This window comes from Pseudorca crassidens, chromosome 12 (assembly GCF_039906515.1).
Source record: "Pseudorca crassidens isolate mPseCra1 chromosome 12, mPseCra1.hap1, whole genome shotgun sequence".
In the NCBI taxonomy this organism is placed as follows: Eukaryota; Metazoa; Chordata; class Mammalia; order Artiodactyla; family Delphinidae; genus Pseudorca; species Pseudorca crassidens.
Genome location: NC_090307.1, coordinates 69,542,587 through 69,564,769, shown reverse-complemented (window position 1 = coordinate 69,564,769; position 22,183 = coordinate 69,542,587). Strand labels below are relative to the sequence as shown.

General features: G+C 51.7%; 1 protein-coding gene across 5 annotated transcripts in view; it reads right to left on the bottom strand.

The window, feature by feature from the left end:
• Positions 1-22,183, bottom strand: part of ASCC2 (activating signal cointegrator 1 complex subunit 2) — a 39,194-nt gene that overhangs the window by 3,826 nt on the left and 13,185 nt on the right. For 3 of the 5 annotated variants that reach the window (XM_067700300.1, XM_067700301.1, XM_067700303.1), the window contains 12 exons: positions 18,919-18,986; positions 17,899-18,009; positions 16,474-16,586; positions 12,557-12,631; positions 12,001-12,108; positions 11,682-11,750; positions 11,384-11,458; positions 9,954-10,134; positions 8,453-8,667; positions 7,325-7,444; positions 251-344; positions 35-165 (listed from right to left, as the gene is read on the bottom strand). In XM_067700300.1, coding sequence (XP_067556401.1) covers positions 35-165; positions 251-344; positions 7,325-7,444; positions 8,453-8,667; positions 9,954-10,134; positions 11,384-11,458; positions 11,682-11,750; positions 12,001-12,108; positions 12,557-12,631; positions 16,474-16,586; positions 17,899-18,009; positions 18,919-18,986 — 1,360 coding nt within the window. The remainder of the gene's footprint in view (positions 1-34; positions 166-250; positions 345-7,324; positions 7,445-8,452; positions 8,668-9,953; positions 10,135-11,383; positions 11,459-11,681; positions 11,751-12,000; positions 12,109-12,556; positions 12,632-16,473; positions 16,587-17,898; positions 18,010-18,918; positions 18,987-22,183) is intronic. The other 2 variants (XM_067700302.1, XM_067700304.1) reach the window with 1 other exon arrangement.

Sequence of the window (22,183 nt, the reverse complement as noted above, 5' to 3'; positions counted from 1 at the left end):
AGGCCACTCTGCCCCTGGAATTTGACAGCCTCACCTGCGGCTGATGAGCTCATCATCAGAGTCTGCATCGTTGGCGCCCACCTGGTTGCCATCGTATGTGTCATCATACTCATCCTCGTAGTCGTCACTGCGGTAAGGCGAGTCCTCCCCTGGCTGCACTGGCACCTGAGACGGCAGAAGTGTGGGTCCGAGGGGCCCGGGGCTGGCCGGTCTCCCCCCGCAGCACGGCCGGTGGCCTGGGGACGCCTACCTCCTCTGCCACCACGCTGTACTGCTCGTAGCGCCGCCGCTGCGCTACCACCTCCCGCTTGTCGTTCAGCAGGCTCCGCGCGCTCTCCTCCTTCCTGGCACCGAGAGGGAACAGCAAGGAGACACAAAGGAAAACCATTAGGCTTTGAAGGCATGGGAAGGGGCTGCAGCTTCCATGGCTTACTTCTTCCCGCCTCAGGCCGCCACAAACCAAGATCAAGCACTGGTGGGGGCGTGGGGCTCACCGCTGCTGGTGCCCATGTGACTGGGTCCAGCCACTCTAGAGGGCACCCCAGGAGCAGCTGTTAAAGTGGAAAAAATGCGCCCCCTTCAGCTGGGAGACTCCCTTTCAAGGCGTCCACCCTGGAGCAACACTGGCCATGTGCGCACAGAGGTCTGATTGGGGATTTTCTTTTCAGCATCGTCTTTAACAGTGAAAGATGGAGAGCAACTCATGTCCATCACGGGTGAAACGGCCAAAGGACCTGTGCTCCCTCTGTGCCACAGAATGCTGGGCGGCAGCTCTCAAGAATGACGGTGATCTATTTGTGTTGATGGAGAAAGAAATCTAAGACATTCTCCAGGAGAAAAGCAAGCAGAGAAAAATGCACAGTATGATCCCATCTGTATAAAAAGCAGAAAGCAAACCAGAACAACTGTCTCCTCTTGTGGGCACATACCTATCTATGCACGTAAATGCAGAGAGAGAGGGCTAGTAAGCCCCCTGCCAAATGCCTGGTTACTCCAAGGAGGGGCCTGGGGTTATCCAAATCTTTTAAAACAAACACAAACTGAAGAAAGAGCAAGGCCACATGTTGCTTTCTTAGTGAGCTCAGGGGAGCCCTAGGTGGCCTCAGGGTGTGAGGGGCGAGGAGGGGTCCCAGTCTCTCACTTTCACCCCCGCTTTAGCACAGGGTCTCATCCGTCCTGCAGTTCAATCTTCCATGTCAGATTGCATGGCAAGAAAAAGTCTGAAAGTTTAACTCCTGTCATATCACAGGGGAGGAAAGTCGGGTGCAGGGGATGGAAGGGGAGAGACGTGTTTGGGAACACAGTGAGCTGTAGCACAGCCATAGTGGGGACTCAGGCCTCTTGACTCCGGGTTTTGCAAATCTGTAGAAAAACCTGGTTTGTCAGACACATAGGCCTGTGGAATGTAGTTTCTAGCCCTGCAGGGGAAATCAATATGAGATGCCAGGAAAGAAAATCCAGCTTAGCTGTGAAATCGGGCCTCTGGAATGTATCAAGGGTAAGGGGAAAAAAAAGAAGAGACACAAAGTCTGTAGCATTCATAAAAATCTTCTATTAACTGGCTTTTGGTGCAGGGAGGGGCAGGTGCCTGAGTCTGGCCTGGGAGCCTGGTGCAGGTCAGGACTGCAGCCCCCAGCATGGCGGGTTAGGATTTGCTTCCTTCAACAGTTTTTATAAAGGGCCTACTATATGCTGGGCAGGGTGCTAAAGCTGGGTTAGGGAGAGATTCAGAAAAGAGTAAGATCTGGATTTGCCCTTAAGGAGCTCAGTCTAGTGGCAAAGAGTAGAAGTGTGCTAGATGAAGGCAAGCATGTCCTGGAAACACAAGTAAAGGAGAAATGAACTGGGGTGCAGGGGGCCTAGCGGGGGCGCTGGAGAAGGGGTAATGGAGGCTCTATGGTGCAGAGACGTTTGTCTGGACCAGGGAAAAATCTTGGTCCACAGGAATCTTTCAGCTCATGTCAGGAAAGGGGGCGTGTGACTGTGGCCTCGGCCCTTACCTGGCTCTCTTTGCCACATTGAGGGCTGGAGAGAAAAGAGGCAGAGAGGAAATGAAAGGGGCCAAGCATGTTCAGGTGGTTGGTGCCACTGGCAGAAGCACACCCATTCAATCAACACACGTTTCCTGAGGGCCTGCTAGGCGCCAGGCCCTGAGCTGGGCCAGGGGACCAAGGATGGATGAGAGCTGTCACTGTTCTCTCTGCCACATCTCACAGCTCCTGGTCTACCTGGCCCCCAGTCCCGGCAGTAGGGAGGTTCTTTCACACGGTGCGCCCTCTGGTTTTGTTGCTCCCAGCAGGACCACAGAGAAGCCTGGCAAACTGCACCTGCCCCTGTGTCCTAGGAGAGGACACAGGTAAGGACAGAGGAGCCTGGTGCCCTGGGTACCCCATCCAAGAAGGTGTGGCTTTGGCCCCATGACCTCATTTGGAGCCAGAGAAGGAAACGAAAATCAGGGGCAAAACCAGCCAGGAAAATATCCATCTGACCCCGAATAGCCAAAGTAAACTTGAGAAAGAAAAACGGAGCAGGAGGACTCAGCCTTCCTGACTTCAGACTATACTACAAAGTTACAGTAATCAAGACAGTATGGTACTGGCACCAAAACAGAAATATAGATCAATGGAACAGGACAGAAAGGCCAGAGATAAACCCACGCACATATGGTCACCTTATCTTTGATAAAGGAGGCAAGAATATACAATGGAGAAAAGACAGCCTCTTCAATAAGTGGTGCTGGGAAAACTGGACAGCTGCATGTAAAAGAATGAAATTAGAACACTTCCTAACACCATAAACAAAAATAAACTCAAAATGGATTAAAGACCTAAATGTAATGCCAGACACTATAAAACTCTTAGAGGAAAACACAGGAAGAACACTCTTTGACATAAATCACAGCAAGATCCTTTTTGACCCACCTCCTAGAGAAATGGAAATAAAAACAAAAATAAATAAATGGGACCTAATGAAACTTAAGAGCTTTTGCACAGCAAAGGAAACCATAAACAAGACGAAAAGACGACCCTCAGAACGGGAGAAAATATTTGCAAACGAAGCAATTGACATAGGATTAATCTCCAAAATATACAAGCAACTCATGCAGCCCAATATCAAAAAAACAAACAACCCAATCCAAAAATGGGCAGAAGATCTAAACAGACATTTCTCCAAAGAGGATACACAGATTGCCAACAAACACATGAAAGATGCTCAACAACACTAATCATTAGAGAAATGCAAATCAAAAACACAATGAGGTATCACCTCACACCAGTCAGAATGGCCATCATCAAAAAATCTACAAACAATAAATGCTGGAGAGGATGTGGAGAAAAGGGAACCCTCTTGCACCGTTGGTGGGAATGTAAATTGATACAGCCACTATGGAGAAGAGTATGGAGGTTCCTTAAAAAACTAAAAATAGGGCTTCCCTGGTGGCGCAGTGGTTGAGAGTCCACCTGCCGATGCAGGGGACGCGGGTTTGTGCCCCAGTCCGGGAGGATCCCACATGCCGTGAAGCGGCTGGGCCTGTGAGCCATGGCCGCTGAACCTGCACATTCAGAGCCTGTGCTCCGCGACGAGAGAGGCCACAGCAGTGAGAGGCCCACATACCGCAAAAAAAAAACCCAAAAAAACCTAAAAATAGAACTACCATACGACCCAGCAACCCCCTACTAGGCATATACCCTGAGAAAACCATAATTCAAAAAGAGTCATGTACCACAATATTCATTGCAGCTCTATTTACAATACCCAGGACATGGAAGCAACCAAAGTGTCCATCGACAGATGAATGGGTAAAGAAGATGTGGCACATATATACAATGGAATATTACTCAGCCATAAAAAGAAATGAAAGTGAGTTATCTGTAGTGAGATGGATGGACCTGGAGTCTGTCACACAGAGTGAAGTAAGTCAGAAAGAGAAAAACAAATACTGTATGCTAACACATGTACATGGAATCTAAAAAAAAAAATGGTTCTGATGAACCTAGGGGGACAGGAATAAAGATGCAGATGTAGAGAATGGACCTGAGGACACGGGGAGGGGGAAGGGTAAGCTGGGACGAAGTGAGAGAGTAGCACTGACATCTATACACTACTGAATGTAACACAGATAGCTAGTGGGAAGCAGCTGTATCACATGGGGAGATCAGCTCAGTGCTTTGTGACCACCTAGAGGGGTGGGATAGGGAGGGTGGGAGGGAGATGCAAGAGCATGGGGATATGGGGATACATGTATACATAGAGCTGATTCACTTTGTTATACAGCAGCAACTAACACAACATTGTAAAGCAATTATATTCCAATAAATATGTTAAAAAAAAAGGATCCATCTGAGAGCCAGAACATCAGTCAAGCAGCAGTAGCTTCGGAGACCGTATTTGGAACAAGTTGCTTGCGTGGCCTCCTACAAGCCCAGGGAACATGTGGGCTCTCCTGAAACGTGCCACCTTTTCCCTCCTTGTTTCCTCTAGCCTATCCTTCAAGGCCCAACTCAAACTGGCCCTTAGTGGGGTGACACCCACTTTTGAACCTCTAAAGGGCCTGCAGAGGCAATAAAGCCCCCCTTTTCCAGGTGAGGAATCAGGAGATCCAGAGAGGCAATGTAACCTTCCCAAGGTCACACATCTTCTACCAACAGAGCCAGGGCCATAACACAGGCCTCCTGACTCAAGTCTGCTTGGCTACTTCCTGTGTGGTGTGATCACAGGCTGGCCCCTTATCCTTGCCAAGACTTAGTTCTGCCTCCCAGGGATGTTGTCAGCATGAAATCAGACAATGAGCAGAAGTGGACCTGGCACCTGCTGAGCTCAGCAAAGGGAATCCTATTTCTTTCACTACAGGCCTTGTCAGAGCCTTTAATGTACTAATGTGCCCTGTGACTCTCCAGGAGGCACACAGGGTGCACAGACATTTTTGGCAATAGAACTAATTTGAAAGAGAACACTTATTATCTTCCAGGGCACCACTGTCCAGTCCAAAGGAGTTAGGGGACCCCACCTTACACACACCGCCTCCTTCCTTAGCTACTATACACCTGTGGCACACGTGCTTGGCGTCTACCCAACAACCCCCCTTTACCTCACCCCCACTCCTATCCGACCCTCTTTTTGCTCAGGTCCTCCCCCTTCCCCCTTTTCCGGGAGCACTGGACCTTAGCCCTGTGACCTAGTTCCTCAGTGAGATGTGAGGGGAATCTGGGGAGTTCTGGGAAAGGTCTCCTGGCCTCTAAGAGAGATGCAGAAAGACCTCGTCCAGACTTCCTCTTGGCTGTGTCATTTCTGGACGTCACAGCTGAAACAGGTGCAGTTACCCAGTGGCCCTGAGGGAGCAAGATGCACCCTTGATGATATGGCTGCACCACAGGTCAACCAAGCCTAGACTTCCCTATCCTGTGACTGCCTGTCACGCAAGGGGACAGATTTCCTTATTACTTGAGCCACTGAGTATATCATATCTGGTTTAATGACACACACACATTTTAACTCAAGGGTGATCTGCCTTGTGCTACTTAATTTCTCACATGCTCCGTGAAGGCAGGGCCAAGGCCCTAAGCCCCACTGCCCTGCCCGCATCAGGACAGGGGTCCCCACTGAGGTCCCTCCGTGCCCCATCCTGGTACCTCTCCACTCTGTCACGGCCTGTTTAATGTCCTAAGTCTTTCCCAGGGTCTCTGTGCCCTTTGAGAATGAGGCCTGGGCACCTTGCTCACCTTGTCTCCTGGTGTCTCTAGCACAGGATCTGGAGATAGTGAATCACTTAATAAATATTTTCTGTATGAATAAATAAATAATGAACACATGAACAGAGACTCTGCCCAGGCTACCCGGCACAACGAGCTCAGTAAACATTTGCTACCTGGTCTCTCTGCCAGGCAGCCGGGAGCTCCTTCTAGCAGGGGTACAGCCCTCCTCGTCTGCCCCTCTCCCCATGGCTGGGTCATTCTGGCCTGCAACAGTGGCCACTGATACAGGAAAACATCGCCAGCTTGGGATCTGGGGATGTTGCAACGTGTGTGACTAAGCAGTTTGCAAATGCTTCCTGTCCAGCCAGCCAGATGGCTTTATAGTTGCCCTGTGCCGGGTACCCAGGCCAGCAATCAGCCACGCTTCTAGCGTTGGACAGCCCCGGGAATGGGGAACAGCTTGAGCTTCTGGCACTGAGGCTCCTATCCCAAGAACGGGGCAGGTCCTCTCTCCTCTCTGACCCTCACCACCTCCATCTATGTGTTGGGGGAGAGGGCGGGCTGGACTCATCCAGCAGTTCCTAGATTTCTGGATTCCGTGAAGCAGCCCCATGCAGGAGAACGCTGGGGGTCTAGTGCAGGGCTGACGGTGTCTGATCCCGCCATTCTCCATCATGCCATGTGGCTGCTGACTCTCAGCCCCTCCAAGGGGTCTCCATTCCAAAGCCAGGTGATCTTTCCAAAACATATAATGTACCGGCTCAGGCGACCCTCACCATGCTCCCACGTCCTCGGGGCCACCACCCCTGCTGTTCACTCTGCTTGGAAAGCTTCTCCTGCCCCCCTTGCACAACTGACCCTTCCTCGTCCTTCCACAGTCATTCCCACATCATTTTCTCCAAGGAGCCTTTCTGCCTGGACTGAAGCCCCGACTAGAGGCTTGGAAGTCTGCGCACCTCCACCTTGGAGAATCTTTTTCATCTGCAATTTCATGTTGCTTGTTTGCCAAGCTGATTAGTGCAAACTCCACGTGGGCAGGGGCCCTGCCTGTTTCACTCCCCACCACATCCCCAGCACCTAATAAATCCAGGGCCTAGAAGCACCAGGCAAATATTTGTTGAATAAATGAATAAATCATGAATGGACTTTTCAATGCCAAAAAAGTAAGAAGGACATAGATCAAACATAAGTGGAAAGGCCTTAAAATGGAATACATTCACTTCTGAAAAGCTCACTCAGGACAGGTCCTTCATTTGCTCATTTTGTCATCAGATGGAAAAATTCAGGTCAAGGAGCAGCTGCTGGGAAGCACTGCCCAGCTCTCCCACCCAGGATTCAGTGGTGGACACCTCCAAAGATGAAAGAAGGGAAGAGGGGCTGGTTTTGGTCCCACTGGCCTTTTGCTGTCAAAAAGAAGGACTCACTAACTCTGTGTGCAGAGTTGGAGCCTAAAGCGGGATCATTAGAGACCCTGAGCTCGGCTGCTGGGAGCACATGGGTGCCAGGTATGGGGGAGCCCCGAGCTGAAGCTCCATGACCAATTCCATCAAGATGGGGGCTCTGAGTTTCTCGCTTTCTCTCTGCACTTGCAGAGTTGGGGTCCCTGGAACCCCACGGTCCACCAAACTCACCTCCTGCCCTTGTGTACCCGGCTCAGGTCCACTGAGTCCCTGCTGAACACGTCAAACTCATCATTCTGGAAGATGTTGTGACGAGATGCCAGCAGGGGAGTCACGTCTGGCTTCACCTGTCTGGGGGGCAGCACAGAAATCCATTTCAGGGGTCCTTGCTAGTGGATGCCTACCTGCACCCACTCCCCCCATCATGTCCTATCCATCAGAGACTCCACCCCCTTCAACAGCCACACCTGGGACACAGCCTAAAAACCTGCCCAATCCTGTCCAATTCTGCCCCTGCCTGGGTAGGCGGCCACCCCTCATACAAAGTGTCCCTTGGTCCTGCATGCCATTCACACAGGTTTTGCTCACGACAGCCCTATGAGATAGTCAGAGGTCACTCAAGTTCTTTTTGCCTCAAGTGCCCTCACCTGTAAAATGGACACATGGAGGCTGAGGAGCTTGTCCAAAGGCAGAGCTAACTTCATTCATTCATTCAATAAACAACATTTATTCATGGAAGAAACACCCATTCCTGCACTCATTCCTTCTGCCTCCCGGGGCCTTCAGGGAAGCAGTGGGCCCAACTCAGGAAAGGTGGGCATGGGGGAATTCCCTGGCAGTCCAGTGGTTAGGACTCTGCGCTCTCACTGCCGAGGGCCCAGGTTCAATCCCTGGTCGGAAACTAAAATCCCACAAGGCGTGCGGTGCAGCCAAAAAAAAAAAAGAAGGGTGGTTGTGAAGGAAGTGAGAAGCTTTGGCTGTCCTCCCTCAGGAATCTACTGGGAAGGTGGCAATGACAGGGCAGGCCAGCAATATCAGAGCTCTGAAGGCTCTCGACCCCTTGGTCACATCCCTGTGGCTCTAATGGGTCTTCCTACGAGGTGGAGCAGGGCAGTCCAGCGGTGCCCACTCTGCCCTGCAGGGGGCATGTGAGGATCTCCTGGGCCTGAGGTTTCTGTTTCCTCAAAGAGGACATTAGCTTCCACGGTTGGGAAACTCTGCTGTGGGGAAGAGCAAGCGAGCTGAGTCCCGGGACACATGGGAAGGAGGCGTGGGAGGCAGAGGAACTAAGAAGGGCCCCTGACAAGGGCCCCGGGGCAGGCTGGACGCCGTGAGCCTCCTCCCACCCGTCTCTCCCACCTGTCTAGGCCGCGGTCCAGCTGGCTGAGGGCAGGGGCCAGCCGCCCCTCCAGGATGTTGTTGATCACCTGCTCCGGGTCATAGCTGTAGTGCTCCAGGCAGGCCAGGATGAAGCCCTCGCCAAGGTCTGGCAGCAGGTCCTTCACTTGGGAGATGAGTGAGTCCAGTTCCACGCCACACACCGTGGGGCCTGGAGCAGCCGCTGCCCCCAAGCACTGTGGGAAGAGCCAGAGTGAAGGAGGGGAAGGCTAGGTTGGGCTAGTGACAGGGCAACCGGCCCCCAACAGTGCTGGTCTCAAGTCAGGGTACCTGGTTTGAGTCCCAGCCCTGCCCCTCCTGGCCGAGGGACCTGAGCCAAGTCACTTAAGTGAAAGGGGGCACTACGATTTACCAGCTGAGCTACTTCTGGCTGTGTGACTTGGGGCAGTGTGCTTTTGCACAAAAAACGCAGAGCACTGTGCCTGGCATGGACTAGGCTCTCCATAAACGGCCATGGCTTCTATGAATCAAGTCCTTTTCCTGCTCTGACAGGTTGATGACTGATGTCAGAGCGGAACAGCAACCACCAGACCTGACTATGTGGAGATGCTCTCCTTTGATTATCTCCACCTCGATGAGGGGGATTCAGTGCATAGACAGCTCAAAGTGGCTTAATTTTTTAGGCTTTTAAGGAAATTTACAAATCAAAAAAAAACAGTAAAACTCCTCCATGTCTGAAATAAGCCAAACAGGGAAAAGGGGGTGTGTGGGGGGAGGCACAAGGGGCTGTCATTCTCCAAGGTCCTGGGGCAGCAGTCACGGGGCCTGGGGTCTAACAGGAAGAGCAGCAGCGTCTGTCAATGGAGCACTGAGGGCCAGCCAGGCTCAGAGCATTCACTCCACACAGCAGCTCTGAGCATCATCCCACAGCCACATGGAGGTGGGTGGGGACAGTGGCAGTCCCCACCTTACAGGTGAGAAACCAAGGCTGATGTGAGGGACGTGCCTGAGGCCATTCAGCCGGCGGGTGACAGAACCAGGATACTTCCCTGAGCTGCCTGACCCCAGAGACTGTGTGGTCTTAATCCCCACATCATGGTGCCTGACATTCAGCGAAGAGTCCTGGGCTCAGTGGCTGATCAGTACGGCCACAGACTTGGCGATGGTGAGTTCTGTAAAAGCCTGGAGTGAAAGCACTAGATCAGAGGTTTCCACTCTGTTTAGAGGAGAGTGCCAACAAGGATTTCACATGGAAAAAGCTCCATTGCTTCATCTTATGGAGGGGAAACTGAGGCTTTGACAGCTAAGCGACTTGCCTTCCTCACACCCTGCCTAGCACGCCCGCAGCTCAGAACCCTCTAAAGGCAACGCAGAGCCTACCAGCAGCTCAAGACTGTCAACTCCAAAAGAAACCCTTTTCCCTGAGAGCAGGAACAAAGAAGGCAGGTTTCCCGCTGCCCAAACCTCTCGATGGGGCCAGGAGGGGCTGGGGAGCAGGGGAAGCACCGCTCTTGTCACACACCTCCTCTTCCTCCGAGTTCTGGGGAAGCGATGACGGTCTGCTGACCGCCTCCGCCGCCACCACGACCCCGTTAGGATTCTCAGCCACCGGTGGGTCTTTGGCATTGGTGGCTTTCCTTCGGTCCACCCCTTCCCATGCACTCTCAACTGCCTGGAGGATGTAGGCGGTCCGAGTCTCGTCCCTGTGAGGACGTGTTAAGGAGTCTCTCGGGAGGGCAGCTCTGAGGCAGCATTGTTTCTCAATCTATCCCCAGCATCTGACTGTATGGCTTCGGCCAGGGGCTGTCTGGGCTGCATCCAGTGGGCATCACGGGCACCTGGGCTACATGAGGAAACGGGCCAGGCAGACCACAGCCACACTAGTCTGAAAACCCAGTACCTGCCACTCAGCAGAAAGAAGCTCTGGGTAAAGACCGGGCCAGGGGCTGGCAGCAGAGCATCCTGGAACATGGCATTTGGACAATCCAGCAGCTCCTCCTCTGCACTGACCCCCAGGAGGAGGGCCCGGTGGGGACACTACCACTGGGCTTCCTGTCGAACCAGTTGCGGGCTTTCTGTAAAGGCTGGGGGCCCACAGGGTGTCCCTGAGACAGGACTGAGCAACCTACCCAGTCACCAAAATGGTCCTTGGGCCTGCTCGTTCCTGCCCCTCCTCCCTCTCCACTACCCTGGGTATTGCCAAGCCAGATGCTGGGGAGTTGCCCTAGACCCCCTCACTCTACTTCTAACCCAACCCCCCACCAGCCAAAGTATGAAACTGACAATGTCACCCTCTGCTTCACACCCTTCCATGGCTCCCCAGCACTTGCAGGGCTGACCCCAAACTTCTCAGTGAGGGCCATCCCTGGGCCATGCAGGTCTGCTCGGCCCCAGCTCATCTGCCATGGCCTAAACCCCCTCCCGCTAGACCCCTTCCCCTCAGCCCTCTGCAATCTGCACACAACATCTGTGGGCTCCTCAGACAGACCTGCTCTGTCCGCTGTCCCCTGGGAACACTTAATTCAGGGTTTGGCCACCTCCTCTTCCTTGCGCTGTTCTCAACTTGGATTTCACTTCCGTGTGACACCCCCACCCCAAGCTCCACTGGGTTGAAGGCCCCCTTGGTTTCCCCTGACTCTGAATTTCTCCCATATGACACTCTAACTGCCTATTTAATTATCCGTCTCTCATCCTGCAGTGAGGTCCATAAGGGCAGGGCTGAGTCCATCTTGGTCACACAGGCCCAGAGGCTCAGCAAAGACTAGGGTAAGTAGGGCTGTATTTGCCCCAAGGATCAGAGCAGTCATCTCCTCCAGAGACTGGGGCTGGGGCCTCGGCGGGCATCTAGGGAAGGCTGGCCTAGACGTGTTCTGGGGCCAAATGTCCCTCCAATCCCTGTGGGTCTGACCCGGTCAGGTCAGGCCCGTCCCAGGGGCTGCAGTGGAAGGATACAAGGCTGACGAGGCCTGCTGCAACAGGCTGATGTCATCGGCCACGGGGAAGAGCGCATCATAGTCCCGGAGAAACCTGCCAGCGAGAGCGCAGCGGGGGTGGGGGGGAGGGTGTCGGGGAAGACAGGGCTGGAGCCACAGGGGCTGGTTTGCTGAGGGCCACTCCCTGTGTCTGCTGCCCAACCACAAATGCCAGAAGCTTAGACCGTGGTGAGCACATGGCAGGGGCTCTATTACGTAAGGTCTCCTGGGGCTGGTGGGAGTGCCACGGGCCCGTCCCAACTCAGCTACACGCTCACCTCTTTTCCTGCAGCAAGGAGCTGAAGATCTGAAGGAACTCTTCGATGAAGCCCTGAATGTTGTCACAGCTGGAACAGGACACAGGCAAGATGAGCTCATTCCATGCAGACAATCTGCAGCTCCCTTCCTCGCCCGCTCACCCCACCCCTCTGCCAGGCCTCCAGCCAGTTGGGGGAAAGAGGCATTTTTCTCAGTTTCCCATCTTTGCTCAGCAACCCTGGAGCAGGGGAGGGACAAGATGAAGTGAGGGAAACGCCTTTGCTGGGCTTGGGGAGGGGCTCTTCCACCTGGGTGGGGCAGTGGCTCCCGAGTGTTTACCTGCTTTCTAGGACTGGGAGAAGGCAGATCTGGTTCAGGAGGATGTGAAAAATCTCCAGTAGCTTCTTCCTGGAATGGGAGAGCCTCTGCCACAGGTCACCTAGCAGACTTCGAAGGCCACAGAGAAAAAAGAAGTAGATTTGAGAGGCAAAAAGGGCACCGAGGGAACTTCTTTCCAGCATTTGCAGGTGCCCCTTGCCCCCCAACCCCTGCCCCCGCCCCCAGGGGCTGGGAAAGCCTCACAGTTTGCTGTTGACAGCAGTTGGCAAAAGGCTACAGGCTCTGAGAGGCCGGCTGGTTCCAGGGCCACTTCTCAGCTCAAACAGGTGGTCAGGAACCAGCAGGTCAATAAGAGCTTAGAGCAACAGCTGAAGGGAAAAGGCTTCAATACAGAGGCCGGGAGGCCATTAGGTAGGGAGGCACCAGCCAAATCCGCATGGTCCGTGGTCCCACCCCCTTGACTTAGAGATGGGGATGCCAAGGCCCACGGAGGGCAGGGCCCGAGCTGGGGCTTCTCTCTCCCACAACAATACTCTTAGTTTTGTCCCCGCCTCACTTGCTATCTTCAAGCCTCCTCTTCTTAATTGCAGACTCCAGTTCGGAAATTGCTATTTCGTAAAAGGAAGCTAGCCTGTGGTGGCACATGTGGGTAAAAGGCTGGATTAGCTCACAAATATCACACTTCATTAGAAAAAGCAAAGCAAACTCAAGGGAGTGGGAAGGCCTATTTCTTGCTCCCAAGTTGTCACCACAGTTTTCTCCCGGGACCACCCTGGCTCTTCCTGAAGTTCACCCCAGATTGTCCCACAGTGGCTGGTCCTAGAAAGAGCCTTGTGGGAAATGCCCTGGAGCTACTTCCCCCATTCATATGGGAAACCAAGGCCCAGATAGGCTCATTCTAACAGAGCAATGAGAAGGCCACCCAGGACTCACTGGGGTTTGAGGAACAAATACAAGGTGACTTTTTTCTTGCTCAAAAACTGCCAGCAGCTCCCTACCTCCTATGACATCAAAGTGTAACTCCTCTCTGGTACATCCGTACCCGGCACAGTATAGCCAACCCTGCTTCTCACCTCAGCAACCTCACAGCCACCCCTTCTCAACTCAGATTTAAACTCTCCATCCCCTAAATTAGGAGATTGGGATTAACATACACACACTACTATATATAAAATAGATAATTAATAAGAACCTACTGTATAGCACAGGGAGCTCTACTCAATGATCTGTAACAGGGCTTCCCTGGTGGCGCAGTGGATAAGAATCTGTCTGCCAATGCAGGGGACAGGGGTTCGATCCCTGGTCTGGGAAGATCCCACATGCCGCAGAGCAACTAAGCCTGTGCATCACAACTACTGAGCCTGTGCTCTAGAGCCCGCGAGCCACAACTACTGAAGCCCGCGCACCTAGAACCTGTGCTCCACAAGAGAAGCCACTGCAATGAGAAGCCCGTGCACCAACGAAGAGTAGCCCCCGCTCGCCACAACTAGAGAAAGCCCACACGCATCAACGAAGACCCAATGCAGCCAAAAATAAATAAATAAATAATTTTTAAAAAAATTCGGAAAAAAAATTCTGTAGCAACCTATTGATATATGGGAAAAGAATCTGAAAAAGAATGGATATATATATATATATATATATATATATATATATATATATATATATATAACTGATTCACTTTGCTGTACACCTGAAACTAACACAACATTGTAAATCAACTATACTCCAATAAAAATTTCAACAAAAGCGAAAACAGAAACTCTTCATCCCAGCCACACGCTTCCTGATCACGCTCACCCCTGTGATTACTCCTCCCCGGAACTAGATGTACAGCACTCAGAAGATCGTGTTTTTACAACTTAAAATGCAGCTACCTCTCTTCTGGGGTGTAATTCTATCTCTGAACATCTTAGGCTTCCCAAAGCCAGAAATGCAGCTGACGTGCCTAGGACAGTGCTGAATCTGCAGTAGGCACCCTGTAAACATCTGTCTGTCAATCGGCTGGCTGCTGACAACTTTTTCCTAGTGCAGTGCTGTGCGTAGCAGAGGGTAAGCCGGCCCAAAGAGGCAGGCCTTTCGAGGCCCACAGCATGGCACCCAGAAGACGACAGAGAGGGTAGTTTGGCTCAAGCAGAGTCAGGCGTTGCCAGGATACACTGCTGGTGGGAGGGTTAACTGAAACAACCCGTATAGAGGGTGATTTGGTGAGATCTGTGAAAATTTTAAATGCATATACCATCTGTTCCCACAATTCTACTTCTAGGAATTTATTTCTCAGATATACTTGTAAAGAGGTACATAATGACCTGTGTACAAAGTTATTCTTTACGGCAATTTTTTTTGTAATAGCAAACAGTTGGAAAAAACCTAAATCTCTGGGGGCTGGTGTCCCACACAACGGAATTCTACCCAGCCATACCAAAGACTGAAGGTGCTTTATGCATAGATGTACATTAAATTTAAAAGTAAAATGCAAACAGTACATACAGTCCTCATAATATGCCAGTATATTAAATATTAAAAAGAGGGCAGGAGATTTATAATGTGTATATTTGCTTATATGTGCATATTTATATGCATATCTCTGGAAAATTCCACAAAAAAAACTAACCCGATGCTTGTGTGTGAGGAACAGAACTGGGGAAGGGGGAAAGGGAGGCTTTTCAATGTGTATTTTATACTTTTTGAGTTTTGAACCATGTGAATGCATTATTCGTTCACAGAATTAAAGGACAGAAAGAGAGGAGGGCGGAGAAGGTTGTTCTGAGAGAGATTAGCTAGAGGGCTGTTTGGGGAGGTAGTCCCTTGACCAGAGCCCTCTGGGACTGAGGGGCTGCTTCGCTCAGCGGGTGTTCCTGGCCTCCAGCACAGTTGGAACAGGCTGAGCCAGCCCCAGGCTGTTTGTGGGTCAGAGGCAGTGTCACTTGCCAAAGGCAGGGTCACTCGCAGTCAAGAGTGTTTTCTTTTCTTCCTCCTCATCTTGAGATGGGTGGAGCTGCTCCCCTGCCGCCACGGGGTACCTCGCAGGAAAGTCAGCTCTTCCAGAAATGACCCTCCCATCTCCAAAGACCCTTTCCAAAGCCATCTGCGCCATGTTTGGGAAGATGCTTTCACAAAATGGGAAAATGCTTATGGTGAGTGAAAATAAGTCTAAGAACAGCATGATCTCTCATAGAAATTTTCATTTCCTACCTTTGGGGATTTCCCAAAGTTCCTACAAGCATTTGCCACATTTAACATGAGAAAAGATACCTTTTAAAAACTGTGACAACATTTTTAAGAGTCCCATCCTAACCCCTTCCTTCTGGGGAAAGTGTGGATCAGTGCTTTATTCTAACGTTCTCCGGGAGGCTGATCAATCTTCATGTCTGATTTTTGTGAGCTGAGGAGAACCAGGCGGGCTCAGGGCACCAGCTGCCATCTCTGGCACATGCCAGGGCTAGATAAATGTTTTGTTGAATGGGTGAGCAAATGACCGAATGGACAGAGGGCTGGGTGGACGGAGCTGGGCAGCTCCCAGAAGCTCCTGCAAATGGTGGGGAGAGATGCCTGGCAAGAACAGCCAGAGGCCACTGAGAACAGGGCAGCCCACCCCCACCTTCTGCCATTGCCAGGCAGTGTGCCAGTTACCAGCTCACCCCCTTCTCACTGCACACGGAACAGATGCCCACGGTGCTAAGTGGGCAAAGAGGGTCTCCCTCCCTGCCCCGTATCCCCCTTGGTATCTTTCTTCATCACAGCAGGATCTTTCTATGAGTTATTTGGATAAAAGCCTCCAGGGCCTCCCTCCTGCCTGCCCAACAAAGGCCCCACTCCCTGCCAGCACACATCAAACCAAGTCTGACTTCCCTGGAGCCCTCTCTGGTTGTCGCCTGCTCCCCACGCCCACACCCGCCCCTCGTGTCACACTCCACTCCCCTGTTCTCCCCGGAACACACACTGGGCCTCCGCAGGCTTCACTCCGCCAGCCTGAATGCGCTTCCGGCCATGGAAACCTTTCTCTGCCTGGAAGGTTGCTGTTCATTCTTAAGACCTCATTTAAGGGTCGCCCTGAAACCTTCTCTTATTTCATCAGATAGAACTTTGCTCCCTCGTCTGTGTTCATAATTCGGCCCCAACTGCTGGCGCCACACGGGCGCACATCTGCTCACATCCTCACGTGTGCTCTTCCCTGGGCTGGAGGCTGAAGTCCTCAGCCCGCTCCTTATCATCTGTCACTCCCTGTGCCTGCCTGTGACAGGGGGTCTGAAACAAAACGGGACTGAATTGAAACTGCCCGACTCTTGGGTTGGTGTTTTTCTTCCTCCTCTCCCCTGTTCTTAGCCCCAAATAGCAGTGCTTCTCAAATGCAGCCTCCACACAGGCAGGAGCTGGAAGAGGGCCTGGTGCATCCTAAGCACCCAATAAATACTTGCTGAACGAAGATGTGAACTCCAACCTCGACTTCAACAGCCAGAACTACCTCTGTACCTGTAACAGAAGTCGTGTTTCTGGAAGGTTGGGCAAGCCAAAGGGAAGATATCCAGAAAGGCCCAGAGTGTGGTGCAGGTATCACAAAGGTAGAGAACGATGTCCTTTAATTCCTGTCGCCAAAGGAAAACACTGCATTATTCTCCTTCGCCCCCAGGGACAACTCTGTAGAGGGTCTGAGACAAAGCTGACAAAGCTGGGGGTCCCCAACAGGCAGGTGAACGCTGGAGGTCCCGGGCAAAGACTGGCTTGTCCATCTCTAGAAGGACGATCTGGGGAGCTCAACCCAAGCCTTGGGTCTTGCTACTGTAGTTCCAACAGATGCACAGCCGGGGATCTCTAGGGTGACTTCTAGCTCTGGGCTAATACGATTCTCTCTCTCTCTCTTTTTTTAAATTAAATATATATATATTTTTTGATGTGTACCATTTTAAAAGTCTTTATTGAATTTGTTACAATATTGCTTCTGTTTTGTTTTGGTTTTTTGGCCGCAAGGCAAATGTGGGATCTTAGCTCCTCAACCAGGGATCGAACACGCACCCCCTGCACTGGAAGGCAAAGTCTTAACCACTGGACCGCCAGGGAGGTCCCCTGGGCTAATACGATTCTCTCTTGGAAGTTGAAGGAGAACCCATCCCTGAATCTGAAGACAGCGCCTGAGGTCCCGCACAGAAAGTACATCCCAGTGAGGACAAGAATAGCCCACCCTACTTTCCTTAGAGTTTGAAGCGCCTGTACAGAACAGGGAGTGCATCCTCATAGGCTTCTCTGATTCTCACGATGACGCTAACAAGCAGGCTGGGATCTCCATTTTACAGATGAGGAGACTTATCTGTAGAGACTTCTCTGCGGTTCAGAGGGGTAACATGCCCTGCTCCCACAGCACTCGGTGTGCCCTTTTCTGAAACACTTGTTTAAGGCCTGTTCTCTCACGAGATCGCAAGCTCCAGGAGGGCAGCTCACAGCTGCTTCGTTCCTCCTCTAACTCTGGTGCTTAACACAGGGCCAGACGCACGTCCAGGCTCCTTAAACATTTACCTCCCATCTGGCATCCCCATTAGATTCTGAGTTCCATGAGAGCAGGCGCCGTGTCTGCTTCTGCTCACTGCTTCACCTTCACAGCCCAGCCTGGGGCCTGGCACGTGCTAGGGTCTCCTCCACGCAAATCGGCGCAGTGGATGAAAGGCTCAATGAATAACGCACCCAGGAACCTGTCCACCTGAACTATGTGAAGACTAAACCTCCATCCTGTTCCCTCCGCTACTCCATAAATGAAGCTCCCAGTGAAAAGGCCTGCTGAAACGCTCTAAACCTGTGTGATGGGAACAGCTGCTGGTGGGGTTGGGGTAAAGGGCTGTGAGCAGGGGAAGAAGCTGCTGGGCCTTCTACTGGCCAGAAAGAAGCTGGGCTGAAGGGCAACCTCACCAGGAGAGGCATGTCGCTGGGGGTCAGCCGGCCCCTCTCCTCAAGCTTCTGGGGTGTGGTGCAGGCCCCGTCCCCTTGCAAACCACAATGCTGGAGGATATTGCTGAAGACCTGTGAAACACAAGAGATGACTCTCCCACATCCCGTCGAGCCAGCAGCTAGACCCCCATCCTGCAGCTAGCGACTGGTGATCTGAAAACTGCTTTGGAATCTTTAGAATATATGCCAGCGTTCCTGGGACACCAGCTGAGACAGTGACCTTCTCAGAGAGCGGGGTCAGAGTGGAATCTGTGTCAAAGTGGAGTAATGGGGGCATCCTTCTTGAAGGATTGTGGTGAGGATTAAAATGACAAAATGTATGTAAATCCTATGGATATTACCTGGATAGACTGGACAAGTGTATGGTGATGAATATTTAAGAGTTACAGTCAGTAACATATGTTTTTGAATCCCCTGGAGATGGCAATTTATGGGAACTATATTGAAATAAAAGACAAATCAACAGTGAGGGGAAAACAGAGCCCATCATAAAATCATGTAAGTATTTAACTGATGGTGCTATATTTTAAGTATGCTAGCATGTAAAATTCTAAGAGTTACTGTGAACAGTGGTTATCTCTTGGTGGGATTATGGAGGGAGATTAATCTCCCTCTTTCTGTTTTTTTGTTCTTTTTTTAAAATTTTCCAAATTTTCTACAATGAACATTATTTCATCTGATTTGAGAAGCGTATAGGGGTATACTTAGAGGTAGATGGCTGTTGACAAACAACACAAAATGCACCCCAAGCTCTTTCTGTATGAGTGCTGGACAGCCCTTAGATTTCAGTCCTGTTCAAGAGAGGGAAGGATGAATTCAAAGGAGTGAGGTGAGGGGTGCAACACAGTGACAGTCTGGAGGTGAATCTGGGGTGGCGGGTGGGGGGGATTTCTCCCAGACTCTTCCAGGAAAGTTGAGAAACATCAGCAGGTAGGAGAAAGGCTCTGCCTCCCCTGGGCAGGGCTGAGAGCCAGTCAGTACCTGAAGGATGGTGGGCATGGTTTCATCCAGGTCATTATAGTAACTTGGCTGTTGGAGAAAGATGTTTCCTGAAAAGAGAAGAGAAAGGTAGGAATTGGGAAAAGACAGTAGGGGTGGAGAGGACACAGTACAAATGGTTGCCAGCATGTTCTGTGACCTTTCTCCCCTTTCCTAAGCCTGCCTGCACTAAAGCAGTCCTGGCCCCGGCCCCGCTGGCACAGAGCTTTGGCCCAGCCTAGAAACTTCCCCAGGGTGAGGGAGGGACCTTGCTCAGTACAAGTTAACCTTTTAAGCACCTCTGCCCAGCGAATTACGTAAAAGACCCTCCCTGGTCAAACCAGCTCACCCTACCATCCCCAGGGAATGATCACACTTGGGCACTGTGCTTTGTATGACAACACTGGCTTTGTAAATAGGAGCTAGTCATCCAGGAAAATTAGGAGACAGGATCACTCTGCTCAAGAAACCTGGGTGCTACAATCCAGGAGTCTTGCCAGGCCACGCCTCTAGTAATGTGAGGAGATTCTAGGGAGAAATTTCTCTAGAAATTCTCCTACCCTCTGCTTTTGAATCTGCTAGCCATACTAATCCCTACTCCAAGGTGAGAGGCCTGCCAGGGACCTGGAGATAGATTTACCGCACATTTGCACTTATTCCTATAAAATGAAGCCCCTCTCCAAGTGTTCACTATCCTCCAAGTGCTGCTGCTGAGTGTGGAGGTTAGAGCATATGGTAACTGGAACAGAAACCAATCGTCCTGGCTGCCCAAATGCGTGGGGGAAGGGGGGAGGGAAGGAGGATCACAGCTAGCTGGGGGACAGGATGCAAAATGCCACTGCCCTTCAGAAGAGGCCTGGGTTCCTCATCCCACTACAATCCCAGGACCTAAGGCTGGCTGACTGTCAGGGTGCTCTGACCTCTAGGTGTCCTCTGTCTTTGGGCAGGTCTGTCCTCGGTTGCCTTAATGATAACCCTGCAGCCCTCACTCTATCCTGGATGATTTGAAAATGAATGAGATCAAAGGCCAGATGGGGCTGGGTGAGTAAGCAAGTCACTAGGTGGCTGGACTTTCTGTAAACACCTTCCTGGAGGCCGCTTCATTCCTTGATTCCAGAAAGCTGAGTTTTACCAGCAGGTGCTTCCTCAGCACCTCCCATCTGACCCCTCAACCTGTGAAGGTACTCCCTGACCTTCTGTGCCCACCTGCTCCTGACAGGCGGGGAGTGACTGAGCTGTCTCCCCACCCACCTCTGCTCTTCCTCATAAAACCCTCCTAGCAATATCCTCAAGGGCAAGTTTGAACTCCTGACCACGGCACAAAGGGCCTGTAAGATCTGGCTTCTGCTGGCATCCCCGGCCACCCTCTTCCCATCCCTCGAATTGCATTCTTCCCTCACACCATCCTCAACCTCACACAACGAGCCCTGTCCCCTCCCTCTGCCTGCAGTGACCTCCCAGAGCTAAGTCCACCATAAGGCAGATGTCACCCTCTCCAGGCAGAGTCTCCTGACCCAGGCATCAGGAGCAGGTCTCCTCCCATAATTCCCAGGCCACACAGTGGTCCTCACCACTCCTGGACCACCGGGAACAGGGGAAGGCACTCTTTCATAATCCTTCCCATGCTTAGGCCTGAGTAACAGGGATATTTTATAAGCATCAAAATAGATCACATTTCACAATCTACCCTTGAGGTCTTTGGAGTCTCCTTCTCCTTTATCTGATTCCAATGACATTGAAGATCTGACTTTTGATCTCTTAAAGAAATAATTTAAAAAGAAGGGACAGGAATGGCCTCCCTTGAAATATCCCTTCTCAGACTGAAGCAGTTCAGAAACCCAGGGTGGATGCAAGGTATTGTCAAACAGATCAGTGCTGTCCTCCACGGGGCCAAGGGCTCATATACTCCTGCTCTGGCAAAGCAGCTCCAAGAGAGTCTAACTGAAGGGCCCTGCTTTCACAATTACACTTGCTGATTCACAACACCAGCCTTAAGGTTGAAAAAAAAGCAGGAGGCAGGGACAGGGCAAGGACTGGGCTTCTGCCCAAAGGACAGTTGGCCAGTTCCCTTGCTCCCCCCTTGTCTCCTTTGTCAACCCTCTTCCAGCTGATCTGCTTTGCTCAAGAGCTTCTGTGGTGGAGAAAGTGAAGGCTGCCCTTGCTGTGTCTCATGTCTTCTGCTCAAGGGTTGGAAAGAGAGCTTGTGTGTGTGTGTGTGTGTGTGTGTGTGTGCGCGCGCGCGCGCGCGCGTGCGTGTTGAAGGGTGTGGAGAAGGGGCCTGCAGACGGAGAGCCAGACAGACAGACATACACACACAATATGAAGGGGCTCCTGATACCTGATCCTGCCCTCTTTTCTGTGAACCAGCCTCTGTGAGCCAAAGAAAGGGCTCTCCTTAATAAGCCAATTTAGGGTTCTCAATCTAGGGATGAGAATATTCTAAAACAGCTCAAACTCTATGAGGGAGTATGTTTTCCTGGAGACAAGCTTTCATCTGATTCTCAAAGGAGTCAGTGACCTAAAAGATTAGGAACCCTGGCAACAGGCGGAGCTCTCTCACACCACCCTTGCTTGTCTGGAAATGCGGCCAGACAGCATCTCTGCCTGGACCCTCACAGCCGTCTACAGCCCACGGACCTAATGCTGCCCTTGCCTCTACTTACAACCTGCTCCCCCACCTCAAGTTTTCTCCAGATTCGTTAAGACTCCTCCCTCCAGCTGACCTCACTAAGCCCCGCTTTACTCCCAGATGTGTCCTTTTCTGCCCCAGCAGCCCAAGCAGGCTCTCACATTCAAACCCACACTGAAGCCCTGGCCCCCTCCACGGGCTCCCGTCACCACCCTCCCCACCTGCATGCTGCCAGATTAACCTTGTCGCCAGATGGCTCCCCACCCTGCTCCAAGCTCCTAGATGCTCCAAGCTCCTAGAGGCTCCCACAGCCTCGTCACAGTAAGAGCTCGTCCTTACCAAGTGCCTGTAACGTGCCAGGCTCTGTGCTGAGCACCACCTCATATTTAATCCCCACAACCATACTACAAGTTGGTCTTCCCTTTCTTCAAGTGAGAAAACTCAGGCTTAGAGTGGTTAACTAACTTGGTCAAGGTGACACAGCTGGGACTAGAGCTGTGGATTGGGCAATTCAACTCTAGAACCTGCCTTCTTAGCCACCAAGCGATACTGCTCCCCAAGTGCCAAAGCCTGGCGTGGAGCCCTCCTTGATCCGGCCCCAGCTTCCTCCCCTGGCTCCTGCGCTGCCCTCCCAGAATG